A 14,769-nucleotide genomic window follows, 5' to 3' on the forward strand; every position below is an offset into this window, starting at 1 on the left:
ACACTTCCACCCAATCCGCCTTCTTTTTCCAGAAATCCCAAGGCTCAAACTGGTATAACACTATTATTTTCACCATTGTTTATTTCAACTCACAGTGACCCCATTTGGGTCACAGTACAACTGTATCCTACATGGTTTCCAATGGCTGTATTCAGAAGCATCTCACCAACTCTTTCTTCTAAGATACCCGAGTAGAACTAAAACACCAAACTTCTGATTGGCAGTAAGCACGTAACTGTTTTTGCCACTCAGTGACTCTGGTATAACAATGTGGGTGTTAAATGCCATCAGTCGATTCTGACTCCCAGCAACCCTGTCTAGGGTTTCCAGGGTGCTTCTGGTAGGTTTGAACCACTACTAACCTTGCAGTTCAAACCAACGTTGCAGTCCCAGTGCATTATCTGGCAGTGCCACACCACGACCCCATTTTCTCCATACTCTAAAGCATTTTTAGTAACACACAAGATTTAAACTTAAAAAAAAAAACAAACTATTAAAATGAAACAGCAAGGGTCTAGCACTTCATCACTGCTAAGTGAGAATATGACTTTGTATGGCACAATTGCCAATATTTTAAAACATCTTAAAAATGTGCAAACAGTTAATCCTAGGGACATCTATGAGCCATCCAATACAACTGCTGTTGCTATTATGTGGTGTCAAGTTAGCTGTGGCTTAACGGCCACCTTGTATAAGATTTTTGAGGAGCAGTTGGTAGGTCTGAAACACTGACCTTGTGCTTAACAAAATAGCGCTTATCCTATAGGACCACACCAGGGCTCTTCAGCAAACAGCATTTAATAGTAGTATTGTTGTTGTGTGTCCTCAGATCCCAATTGATGGAGAACAAAAAGGCCAGAGCAGAACTGCTCCATAGGGTTTCTGAGGCTGTCATCTTTGAGAAAAGCCCTGATAGAAGTGCCAGTCTGCTAACCACAATGGCAGCAGCTCAAACTCACCTAGAGCTCCACAGAAGAAAGATGAGCTTGTCTGCTACTGTAAAGGTTTAGTCTCAGAAATCCATTGGTGGGTTCCAATCACCACCTTTCCCATTAGCAGTCAAGAACTTACCCACTACATCACAAGGACTCCTTCACAGAGCAGTGTGGTTATTGTTCCTAAGTGCCGTCAAGTCCGTTCTGACACACACTGAGCCAGTGTAGGGTTTCTGAAGAACAGCTGGTAGGTTTAAACTGCTGACTTGAGGTTACCAGTCCAGTGCTTATCCTGCAGCACCACACCAGAAATCTTCACTATAACTAAACCATAAAACCCCATTGGAGTCTGTGCCAACTCATAGCAACCCTATATAGGGTTTCTAGGGAGCAGATGGTGAGCTTGAACTGCTGACCTTGCAATTCAAACTAACATTGCAGTCCAGCACATTAACCTACAGTGCCACACCTGGACTCCATAAAACTCCATTTCTATCGATCAATTCTGACTCATAGTGACCCTACATTGATTTTCTGAGGCTAAATCTCTTCAAGTAGCATACAGTTTCATCTTTCTCCAGAGGAGAGGTGGGTGAGTTTAAAGTTGCCAACTTTGTAGTTAGTAGGCTAATGCTTAATCTACTGTGCCACAAGGGTTCCTTTAGATCTCATATGATGTTGTTGCTATTAACTGTCATCAAGTCGTTTCTGACTCATAGTGAGTGACTCTGTATAGGTTTCCTGAAGCTGTAAATCTTTGCAAGGGCTGAAAGTCTCATCTATCTCTCCCTGGAACTGCTGGTAGTAGATTTGAATTGCTGACCTTGTGCTTAGCAGTCCAACCTGTAACCCACCTAATTCAGATTGTTATTATAGCTCTGCTCCCTTTCTAGCTTTAGAAGCTCAATCTGCCACATGGTTGGTTGAACACCAAGGATAACAGTAATCTACACTAACATTTTTTTCTGATTTGCTTTCTCACAAGTCATTTTCTGCTGACCATTTTCCGAAAAATTAATACACAATGCATATAGCAGTTCAGAAGTATACATAAGAAAATGATAATTCTGGTGGCAGGCATTACACCTACTCCTCACTTACTGACATAATTAGGTGGTCCCACAGACCAAAGTATTATGCAAAAATGGTGGCTGACAAGCATATCAGATCACAAAAAGCAGGATGATGCCATCGTCACACAAGTGCCATACCACTGAAAATCAGGGCTGTAATTCCATCACTGAATGACTCTCCTGTTGGTGGTGGTAGTATGTGCAGTCAAGTCAGTGCCAACTCACAGGGACCCTTGTTTAGAGTTTTAAAAGCTATAAATCTTCACGGGGGCAAAAAGGCTCATCTTTTTCCTGCAGAACGACTCATGGATTCAAACCACAAAGCCTACAATGAACAGTTCTACATTTAACCCATTATGCCACCACGGCTCCTTAGTCTTTGTAACTTCCATGTATTTCCTCCTTTCCTGATGGGTCCGGTTAAGATGAGATGGGAGAAGATGATGAGAGGATTGTATGATTCAGTTGGGCGTGTTAATACTGTGATTGTTAAAACTTAAACTCTAAGATTAGGATTGGTCAGGAGACCTGGTGTGACACTCTGGGTTAATGTGCTGGGCTGCAAGGTTGCTTTGAACCATAAGGTTGGCGGTTCAAGCTCACAGGGTGCTCTTAGGAAACACTCTAGACAGGGTCACGAGTCAAAACCAACTGTTTTGTTTTGAGGGTTAAAAAAGGGCTTGTTTAATTAAACACAAGGAAGGGGGCAGGCAGGCAGAGGGAAGGGAAGAGGAGGGGGTGCCCACCCATGGAGGTCCTCCCTCTTGCCAGCCCCTGCTTGCTAAATGGCTGCCCCCACCACTGCCCAGAAGCTCCTCTAGGAAAGGTTTCTCTAGGCCCCTGGATGGGGGTGGGGTTCAGAAGAGTTGGGGACCAGGCCCTCTGTTCTACCACTAGCAGACAGACACGGGCCAGGTGGGGCCCCACTAAGGGTACATGCAAAGTCACAAAGGAAAGTGGGACCCAGCCCTCTACCCACCCCTAGAGACTCAAGCATTTCAGTGTCTGCTGCCGGAGAGAAGGGTTTGAGGGTGCAGATGGATACAGCCTGGCTCTGCGGGGTGATGATTTAGGTTCCACCTTCTGGCGCCCAGCCCCTAAGCCCCCCCCTGCCCTTCACCGCCAACCCCCCTGCCCTTCACCGCCAAACCTAAGGACACCCAAACTCCCCAGCCTCCAGTGGAGGGATCATGTCAAAAGATTCTCAAAGCCAAAAGAGGGGACCCTCTTGGGGTCTCCAGTGGGGAATCCTGCTGTAGCCCTTCGGCTCATGGTGGGGTCTTCAACCCCTCTATCCCAAAAGAAATCCAACCCAAGCTCCCTAGTGTCTACTATGGGATAGTCATGAGATTTACAGTCCCTCATCTCCAGTTCAGGCCTCTGAGAATTCCCAAAACACTCACATCCTTGAGCACAGACCACCCATGAACAAGAAAGGGATTGGTGCCTGAAAAAATATTCTACCCAATCCAAAAAACGGGCTTGTCCCCAGGAGCCTGCCACTCCTGCTCCAAGTCCACATGGAAGTTTCCAGAACCTCAACCTTGTACGGTCAAGGGGTCATCTCTTCCAGGCCCCCAGAAGGCAGAGAAGTTGTGTGGGGGAATAAGGAGAAGGGCCCAAGATGGAGAGCCTGTGGCCCTGGCTAGGCCAGGTCCTACACCCCACTGCAAATAGGGATGGGGGTGTATTATATCCAGTAACTGTTGGGATCCTGAACGTTTGGGATGATTGTCACGAGACACTGTGGAAGGCCAAAGTCGACATCCCTGAGTATAAAATGAGGCACAACAGAGGGGAATCTCACTACCATCAAGAGAGAAGAGCCAGGGGTACAGCGTTATTTGGACTCAGAGATCCCTGTGCACTGAACCTCCCTGATCCAGGGACACAAAGCGGTGTCACCAGGTGAGTAGAAGAGTGTCAGCAGTAGAATCAATAGTCAGCACAGGAGACAAGACTGATGGAGTAAAGCTGAGTGCCTGCCCTTCAGTGCATTAAGCTCCTGGGGAATGGGGTACCTCCAGGTACTTAATTGGGGGGGGGCTGGGTTTGCTAATCTAGTGAACTAGAACTGAGTGCCTTCAGGCTGGGGCTTTGGCTATGTATTGTTGTTAAGTGCCCTCAAGTCGGTCCTGACCCAGAGCAGGCCTGTATAGGGTTTCCTAGGAGCAGCTGGTGAGCCTGAACTGCTGACCTCGCGGTCCAAACCGACACTGCAATCCAGACCATTAACCCACAGCACCACACCAGGATTCATTGATTGTTGTTGTTAAGCGCCATCAAGTCGATTCCGACCCATAGCGACTCTGTATAGGGCTTTCAAGAAGCAGCTGGTGAGCTTGAACCACCAACCTTGCAGTTCAAACGACTTTACAGTCTGATGCATTAGCCCACGGCGCAAATTTGATTAGCAACACCAAAAGGGCTTTGTAACATTGTTCAAGCAGAGCAGAAACTAGACTAAGGGCTGAAAGCCAGAGAGGCCTGCCTGCAAACATGGCAGGCAAGAGGCTGTCCTGATCAAAGAACAGTTTCCTCAAATTTTCTGATCCTGAACTGCAACCTGTTAAATTCCCTAATAAACCCTCTAATTATGAATATGGTCTGTGAATTGAATATATGATTGAACTCAGTTGAGAAGTAGATAGTGAGGTGGGAAGAAGAGTTGGTGCCAGAATCGGTAAAGGAGGAAGAAAGAGGGTGGAGCCATGTCTGACCTCAGCCTCCTCAGGAATCAACCTTGAGCTGTTGGGTTTGATTCTTCTTCACCCCTGTGAACCCTGAGGAGGTCAGACTCCACCCTCCACACCATTTTTCACAATGATCCAGTCAAGCTGACACATAACCTTAAAGACTACAGCCAGGGTTACTCTCACCTTGCACCCTGGTATTCATTATTGTTAGGCATAAGCCATGAATGTACAAAACAGTCAGATAAATGTACAAAATAGGTTTGTTTTTTAGCTATTGTAAATGCAAAATACCAGCTAATAAAGTAGTAAGGAGGAGGACTTTTGGTGCAGCGCTGGAGGACCTCCACTGGACCTACAAACGTCGACAGTTCAAACCCACCAGTTGTTCCTCGGAAACCCTACACAGAGTCACTATTAGTTGGAACCGACTCAAAGGCACTTAGAACAATAGATGTACTTCCGTAAACCACAAAGTCTAGTGTTATCTACAGGTACATAAATTACAGGCAGTCCCTGGGTTACAAACGTCCAACTTTATGTATAACTCCAACCTGATCTAACAAAAGTGTTTCAAGCTGCTTCTGTCATGGCCAATAAAGAATGTTTACAATTTGGGTGATAAATCATGATAACCAAAACAGAAAAATTATGGGCTGAAGCCCTGGATTGGTAGATTTGGAAGAGGTGTATGAACACTTTCAGGAGTCTAATGCCTAAGACTGAATAGTCAGGACTGGGAAGGTCCACACACATACAAAACAGCAGCACTGGCTGCCATGTTTGAAGCCCTGCTTTAATGTACGGTAAATATCCTCACTTTATTGAACCAACCCCTTAACTTGCTACAAATTCATCACAATCACCTTCAACTGATGCACATGCAGCTCTTAAATCACTGAAGTGTCTGTGAACTAAAAAAAGTAAGACTACCAAGAACCACAGGGCCTGCTCTGCCTTACCTACAAATTCGACTTAAAAGACAGGTAGAAACTAATCTAGTTTGTAACCTGTGGACTGCCTGTATATTAAATAACATGATTTAATGAGACCCACTATGTCAAACAAGGAGCTCTGGTAGCGTAGTGGTTACGAATCGGGCTGAAAATCGCAAGGTCAGGAGTTCAAAACTACCAGCTGTTCCACAGGAGAAAGATGAGGCTTTCTGCTCCCGAAAAGATTTACAGCCTTGGAAACCCTGTACAGGGTCGCTATGAGTCAACAACAACTACGTCAAAGCACCTTCTAGATGCTTTAAATACACAATTTCTAGTCTTCACAAAAAAAGACAGCCATAATGTCCATTTTATAGATAAGAAAATAAGCTCAGAGGTAGGTGACTTATTTCAGACTTCAGAATTATCAAGTGGCAGAGCAATCGGTTTCTGATTTTACCAGACTTCCTAAATGGTTATACCTAATAGACAATTCTTATTATTTTACCGTCTTGTCCCCACCTAACATCGGATTTCTTGAAACTACATTTGACATTACACATTCTTCTAAGGTCACTCCTTCTACTTTCAAGGTTTCACTGACATGTTAAGACTTTTCCCACTGGCTTCAATGCCCCATTATCAACACTAGATAAACATCAATGAATAATGCCAAGAGTCAAAGTGCCAAGTAGAAACTCCCCTTGATTTATCCCTCTCCTTTATCCACTACTCACCAAGTTATCTAACATTTGAACTAGTGCCTGACGCAAGTAGTTGGTGTACGAGCTGTAATAGTCACGCTATAGCTATATCAACATTAATGCTTTCACTGCCTCAGCATCCCATACATCTCAACTTCTAGTTACCATTTTAAAAATCTGTACTCCTTCCATTCTAGCACCTGCCTTAAACACTTAAAGACATACTGCACGCTGCACGTCCCCTCCCTAGTTTCCACCCTCTACACAGTACTGACGCAGCGCTATGGGTTAATACATTGGACTGCAAAGTCAGTTTGAACCACAAGGCAGGCGGTTCAAGCTCACCAGTCTCTCCTGGTAAACCCTGTATAGGGTCGCTATGAGTTGGAACTGATTCGATGGCACATAACAACAAAAACAGCGCAGTGCTGTTTTATTAAAAGTAAAAGGTGATATACCATTTCTATTTAAAATCCTTCCTTGCTTTTACATCACCATAGGGTGAAATCCAAGCATTTTAACATAGCACAAGACCCCAAAGAGAATTCCAATCTTAGCTACTCCATTTAATAACCATTTCCTCTTCTTTCCTTTATTCTTGTGGAGTCAGAGGAGACAATTAGTATGAAATTGTCCTCCTATGCCTAGCCTGACAGTGTCACACTCTTATAATGCTCCACTTATTCTTTAAGACAACTAAGTTATTTGCCCATCTAGGACACCTCTGTTGGACAATCACTGAAACTACATTGCTTTACTGTTGTTGTTAAGTGCCCGAGTTGATTCCGACTCACAGCGACCCTATACAGTGTTTCCGAGGAGCATATGGTGGGTTTGAACCGATGACCTTGTGACTCAAGTTCAAGAATGCAGCTCAGCACTCATCCCGCAGCGTCACACCAGTATTCCTTTATTACCTAATTATCTGTCTTAAAGTCAATCATCTTAAGGAACCAAACACCTTTATAGTAACAGCATCTAGCACCTACATTGCACTTATTAAATGTTCAACATTGGTTGAATGAAGGAATCAACAAGATGGCAATGACCTTAAGTCCCATAGCTTCAAAGCCTGTGTCTTTTCCCTTGCGTCCCCACCCCTATCATTCCATGCATCAGTAGTACCAGCTTACAGTGGCTACTAGGCCAAACTGCCAATCCACCAAAGTATCAATGGCAATCTTTTTCTTCTCTTAACTGAAAACTGTTCCTGGGAACATTCTACTCTCTTTTAATTCCATTTCCCCCAAAACTTTAAGGCCCCTCATATGCTATTCTATTTCCCATAATTTCATCCCTGATGTCTATGCTACATAGTTTGCAGAATGCTTTTAAACTGTTCTTCACAAGCTAAATTTCCTCTTCTACCGCTTTAGAGTGAAAGGTAGAATCCGTTGGTGACCCTTGTTATTTCTTCATGGTAAGAGTTGTCAGGTAAATTTCAAAGAGTTGTCAGGTAATTTTCTGTTGGTAGTTATTTGAAAGCTACATTTTTACAGTTGAATTCTTTGTTCCAGAATAAAAAACTGGATTCCATAATCAAGGTTTTGTGTGTTTAGGTGCTGTTGAATGAGTTCAAACTCACAGCGACCCTGCACCCAATAGAAGGAAACATTGTCCCGTCCTGCACCATCCTCGCATTTGTTACGTTTGAGCCCTTTGCTGCTGCCACTGTGTCAGTTCATCTGGTTGGGGGTCCTTCCACTTTTTCAGTGACCCTTAGCATAACTAAATATGATGTCCTTCTCCAGGAATGACACCTCCTGATAACAAGTCCTTAGTATGAGATGAAATCTCAGCATCCTGGCTTGTAAGAACCATTCAATCAAGTTATACTGGGCATGCCTTGCAGATAATGCAGTTTGGTGCCAGACCACAGCAATAAAGCAAATATCACAATGAAGGTAGTCTAACATTTTTTGGAGTCCTGGAGTGGCACTATAGAATAAGTACTGGACTGCTAGCTACAAGTTCGGCAGTTCAAACCCACAGCAGCTCCTCAGAAACTCTATACAGGGTCCTATGAGTCAGAACTGATTCAAAAACATATAAAAGTCTATTCCATTTGCAACAACATTATGAAAAAGTCTGAAATACTGTGAGAATTACCAACATATGACAGAAAATTGCATAGATTTGCTTGACGCAGTCAGTGCTACCAGAAACCTTCAATTTGTGAAAAATAAAAAATGCATTATCTGTGAAGTGTAATAAAATGACATATAGGTCAAATTGACAATTCCAAGCATGAAAGTTGCATATGCTTTAAAATCATGAACATCAGCAACAAAACTGCTCCAGGTACTGATTCCTCTGTATCGTGCAAACCCTTTACCTTAGTAACTTTTCTTATAGAAATAAGTTAAACAAAAAATCTATATAGTACAAATTCAACTGCAGAAAGCTCTAAACCCCCAGAAAATTCAATACACATTAAATTAGTTCCAGGAAAATCCCAAAATTACTTTCAAGCCTCAAGAGCAGTTTCTTAAAATGCGCTGAAGAACTAAAGATGGCTGGTTAAATTGGGAGAGCTAGCATGTAAGCCTAACTCTACTTTTCCAGTCTGGCTTCTGAGAGAGGAATATCCACCCAGAGCATCAAAGGACCATGTTTTAACCTTTCATGGCCAAATCATTTTCTGCTTTGAGTTTTTTCATATAATGCATTTACAGTTAACGGAAGGCATATTGAAATAAAGGTGGAAAACTTGTTTTCTTTGAGGTAATAAGGATTTTGATACAATTCTGTGGGACATGTACGTTCCATGTGCACTCTGGAGATAGGGGTTGGGGGGGTCAGGCCAGTTTTACAGATTCGGTTCTACAGGACCCAGCCAGGCAGAATTGACTACAACTGGGAATGCAGCCTCCCAAGAACCCTGAAAGACTAAAAGTGTTGGTGGACTATGTCTGTTCCATGGGCCACCAAAGGATTAAAAAGTATAAGACACACTTTTAAAATCTTAAGTTTATTTGGGGACCATCTAAACCTACTCTTGTTTTCAGATGCTTGTAAGCCGATTCCTTTTTGCCCAAATCTTACTATAACTCGTAATTTTCCCTACCCCCCAAAAAAAAAAATTCTACAGACGAGCAACGGAAAGATCAAAGCAAATGTTGAAGTGTCTTGGAAGAAACCTACTAGAGGAGAGAGTAATAGGATAGTATACCCATCGGCGACATAGGGATCTGAAGCATCCGGAAGCGAAAAGGACTATGTCAGGGCACTGTGGTTAGGATGGTGACCACCAGTGTCAAAACGCATCCCACTGTGCACTTATGGCCGGTGCACTAACCTTGGGGGAGGGAGGGACGGAAAAAAAAGGATGGATAAACCCGAGAAGGGCCGCCAGCAAGTGTTTTGCTGTGTGTGTGCGTGTACTGTGGGGTCACGGAAAGCGTTTCATTCCCGAAAGTCCCTAAACCAGCCCCATATGTAAAGTTCTCCGTGAGAGCGCTGCTGGCCACCTGGGACCGCCCCCGGCCAATTCCGGTACAGGATTGTCAATCCGAGCTGCAAACGCAGTCAGTCCGTCCGTCTTCCGACCTCCCTCTCAACTCCACCCCCTACTACTTCCTGCTCCCGCCGCCTCGCGCGCCAAAATCGCTTTCTCCGGGTGAGCCTTTCCTGCTCGCGCCCCACGCCGCGCCTCCCCGGCACCCTCGGTCCCTGCAGCCCCAGGATCCCCGCACCCTAATCCCGAAGGCCGCGCGAGCGCTCACATTTTTCGCTGTCGCTCGAATTCGGCTTTCTTCTCCTCCTCCTCTCGTTTCTGCTTCTCGTCCAGACTGCTCCGCTTGCTCACCGTGCGCCCGAAGATGTCGATGCGGTCGGGCGGGGACGAGGCGCGCTCCCGGTCCCGCTCGCGCCGAGACACAGCCGTGTTGGTGGAGCGCGAGCGGGACCGTGACTCCCGCCGCCGGTTCCGTTTACTTTCCCGGGATTTGGAACGTTTCCGTACACGTTCCTTGTCCCGGGACCGCGACCGGCTACGCTTTTTGTTGTGTTTGCTGCTCTTGGTGTGTTTGGAGCGGGACGAACTCCGGCTCCGAGACCGGCCCATCCTTCCTGGGGAAGCTGTGACCAACCGCTGGTTCTGCCTTGTAACGCTCCCGGGTGCCCTCACCTCAGCCTTCGAACGTGGAATGACCGCTCGGTCGGAACCAGAGGAAGAAAAGCTACCAGCCAGATGACTTTTTACCGTTGTCTTAGGTCGACAATCGCCACGAAGGCCGCTTTGAACTAGAAGGCCGCAACGAGCCTTCCTTAAGATGGCAGCTATGGCCGCACCGGCTACCTTTCCCACAATGCCTTGCGTGAGCGTGCCGTCTCGCGAGCCCCACCCCCTGACGATTGTTGTCGAAGGCAAAGCGAAGAGTTACGAGCGCGTTCGGCTTTTTCCGCGTGTCCATGCTAAAGCCTAAAATGCTATAATCAGCGAGTCGCATTCCTGCTTTAGTGTATTTATGTTTTCTGGTCAAATTCATGTAGAATTGATTAATCATGTTTTGCTGAGACTTAAATCATTCCTTGGTGTAAATTAAAATTCTCCTTAATATGAATGGATTGATTGCCTAATTTTCTAGGAGCTGGCTTTGTTATACAGCCCTAGATTGTATCAGAGTGACCCTGGGCATATCAATTGCTCGTCTTCTCGTTTGTAAAATGTAGATTATTTTTTAAAGTGATTGTAAGATTTACCGGAGATGATGTATTCAGCGGGTTTTGATAAACGAATGCTAACAGATAATGCAGGACTTAATCGATGAGTCTGCCAGGCACTCTACTAAATACTTTAATTGTTGTTGAGTGCTGTCGAGTAGATTCCGACCCATAGCGACCCTGTATAGGCTTTCCAAGGAGCAGCTGGTGAGTTTGAACCGCCGACCTTGCAGTTCAAACGGCTTTGCAGTCTGGCGCCTTAACCCACAGCGCCAAACCAGGACTCCAATAGTTTAATTATCAAAATATTTCAATTAGCTGGTGTTTAATTCTTAAAACAATGCTGAGTTGAGTCCTAATATTATCCGCATTTCAGAGTTGGGGACTCTGAGATCCAGTGAGATTAAATAATTTGCGCAGAGTTCACAGCTACTAAGTGGCAAAACTGGAATGAGTACCTAGGTAAAACCATAACATGTAAGCCCTTACGCAAGGAAAGGCACACACTATATCACCCTTGACCCCCAATTTGAAGAGGCAAAATTATTTACAGAGGGTAGGAAACCTTGAAAATCCACGTGCCTAGATTTTAAAATTGAATTCAGTAAAAGGCTTACTGCGAGATAGCTAGACAAATTTAAAATGTAGAGATTTTTTTTCCTTTGAATAACAATAACCTTTAAAATAAAATAACAAAAAAGATTTTTTTCCACAGTAGGGTAAGCACTGGACCACAAGGTCTGTTTGAATCACAAGGTCAGTTAGTTTGAATTGCAAGGTTGGCTGTTCAAATTCACCAGCCGCTCTTCTGAAACCCTACACAGGGTGGTGTTGAGTCAAAACGGACTCGACAGCACTTAGCAAGAACAACATTTTAACAAAATCCAAAATCTTTATGATGAAATCCCTAAACTTCTGTTGAAAGGCAGAAACCAGACCTGAGTAGATGGTAAACACATGTCATATTTTTGGATGGTTATATGTCTTACACATATATATATTGTTAAAGAGTCATCAAGTCAGTTCTGACTAATAGCAACCCTACCGTATAGGATTTCCAAGGAGCAGCTGGTGGATTTGTATCTCAGACTTTGTGGTTCAAACCTTGCAGTCCAGTGCTTAACCTACAGCACTGTACCAGGACTCCATATAGATTTATCTCAAGGAAATATTTCATGTGGTTGTAGAGACTGGCAAGTCCCAAGTATTTGGGTCAGACATCAGGGTAGAGGCTTCTGATTCAGAGTTGGAGAAGCTGATGAACCGAATATTGGCAGGCTCAAGTCCCAAGACCACCACTTGTCTGTCAGTTTGGCATACTGTGGTGACTTGTGAGTTGCTGTGATTCTGTGGAGGGACCATTCGCTGGAGAAGGATATCATGTTTAGTAAGGTGGACGGTCAGAGGAAAAGAGGACGACCCCCAGCGAGATGGATTGGCCAAGTGCCAACATTGACGGGCTCACGCATGACAACAGTAGTGAGGTTGGCCCAGGATCAGGCAGTGTTTCGTTCTGCTTTACATAAGGTCAGTTTGAGTCAGTACTGACTCGATGGCACCTAAAAATAAAAACAAGGCCCAAGAACCAGAGGTCAGATGATGGCAAGCTGGATGCAGGACCTAGACTGAACAAAAAGACAGTAAGCTTTGCTCGAGCATTCACATGTGTTGGATGCAGGCCTCAGTCCTTCCCACCAACCCTCACCCACCTCACACATACACAAGGAAACTGACTTTCAGTTCGTTGACAGCTCATAGCAGATCTCATCATTGAGGCAATTATGTTATATCAGGTCAAATTTGGGATGCCTACATCATTACACAAATACCAAACTCCATTAAAACAGTCAAACCACTGAAAATCATGGCCCAGTCAAGTTGACAAATATCCTGAACCATCACAGAAGTCAATACCAAAATATATGCTAATTCTTCCTAAATCAGATTATGAACTTAATGTAATTCCTATTAGAATTCAAAACTCTCTTGGAAAAATAACTTAAAATCTTATAAGGATGTCAAGAAAGCCTTGAAAAGCAACACTAATAAAAATAAAAATAAATACCAAGAGATTAGCACAGAAATAGGAAAATATCAGTACATGCAATTAGAATAACAGTTTAATATAAAATGTTTATTTTAATTTGATATTTAGTTTTTTTTAGTACTTCCATAACAAATGACCATAACTAGTGACTTAAAACAACAAATTAATTCACTTACAGTTCTGGACGCCAGGAGTCCAACATCAAGCATCATGTCCTTTGGCTCCAGGGTCCCTGTGCTGAGAAACTCCTAGACCTAGAGTTAGAGTAATGACAAGGATGTTCCCTCAGAGCCCACAGTGACACAGTCTGAGAAAGCCTTCCCCTGAGCTGTTATCTTGAATTCAGACTTTTAGTCTTCTAAATTGTGAGCTGTTGGATATGCCCTTGCCTGCTAACCACAAGGTCATCGGTTCAAACTGACTAGCTGTCCTCCGAAGTGCTATGAGTTGGAACCATTTCAACAGCCCTTAACAACAACAAACTGAGAAATTTCTGTTTGTTAAAGCCATCTACTTGTGGTATTTGTTTTGGCAGCACTATATAACTAAATATTAATTAACTGTGCTGGTATGACACTGTAGTATAAACACAGGACTACTAACTACTGATGTAGCGCTGTGGGTTAATGCATCAGACTGTATAGCCGTTTGAACTGCAAGGTTAGCGGTTCAAGCTCACCAGCAGCTCCTCAGAAACCCTACTCAGGATTGCTATGGGTCAGAACTGACTCAATGGCACTTAACAACAACAACAACTAACTACAAGGCCTTCAGTTCAAACTCAGCATGGCCTCTACAGAAATGCAATTGTTGTTTTTATTAAGTGCCTTAAAGTCCTTTCTGACTCTTAGAGCACAGGGTTTCAGAGGAATTGCTGGTGGGTTTGAAGCACAGACTTTGTGTTGCAAATGGACTTAGCTGTCTAGTGCTTTATCCTACAGCACCACCTCAGAAACGCTATACAGGATTTCTAAGAGTCAAAACTGACTTAACAGCAAAACCAACAATTAAACGATAACTAATTCTTTAATTGTATGCAGAAGATACAACCTTGCTTGCTCAAAGTGAAGAGGACTCAAAACATTTACTGATGAAGATCAAAGAGCACAGCCTTCAATACGGGTTACATCTCAATGTCAAGAAAACAAAAATCCTCACCACTGGATCAATGAACAACATTCTGATGAACGGAGAAAAAGTTTGACGTTGTCAAGGACAAGAAAACAAAAATCCTCATCAATGAACAACATTCTGATGAACGGAGAAAAAGTTTGACGTTGTCAAGGACAAGAAAACAAAAATCCTCACCACTGGATCAATGAACAACATTCTGATGAACGGAGAAAAAGTTTGACGTTGTCAAGGACTTCATTCTTCTTGGATCAACTATCAACACTCACGGAAGCAGCAGTCAACAGATCAGAACGTATTGCATTAGGCAAATCTGCTGCACAGGAACTTTTTGAAGTATTGAAAAGCAAAGATGTAAGGAAAAGAAAGATAAAGAAGGAGAGAGTCTTGGCTTCAATAGCAGGCAGGTTTATTGAGAGTAAACCTGGGAGGGGGTACTCTTAAGTGACCAAAGGAGACCAAGAGCCAGTCTGTTATCTTACAGACTCGGGTATTTATAGGCCTTGTGGTCTGGATATAGTTCTGGCGAGTTTACAATGGGCGGAGATATGGAGATTTGGGCAGGGATATGGAGATTTTCCTGAAA

The 14,769-nt window shown here is 43.8% G+C and overlaps 1 protein-coding gene across 1 annotated transcript in view; it reads right to left on the reverse strand.

Moving 5' to 3' along the window:
* The window catches only part of ARGLU1 (arginine and glutamate rich 1), a 44,173-nt gene extending 33,767 nt beyond the window's left edge, over positions 1-10,406 (reverse strand). The window contains exon 1 of the mRNA XM_006846679.1: positions 10,066-10,406. Coding sequence (XP_006846742.1) covers positions 10,066-10,406 — 341 coding nt within the window. The remainder of the gene's footprint in view (positions 1-10,065) is intronic.
* Between the last annotated feature and the right edge of the window lie 4,363 nt (positions 10,407-14,769).

This window comes from Chrysochloris asiatica, unplaced genomic scaffold (genome assembly GCF_000296735.1).
Source record: "Chrysochloris asiatica unplaced genomic scaffold, ChrAsi1.0 scaffold00029, whole genome shotgun sequence".
NCBI lineage: Eukaryota > Metazoa > Chordata > Mammalia > Afrosoricida > Chrysochloridae > Chrysochloris > Chrysochloris asiatica.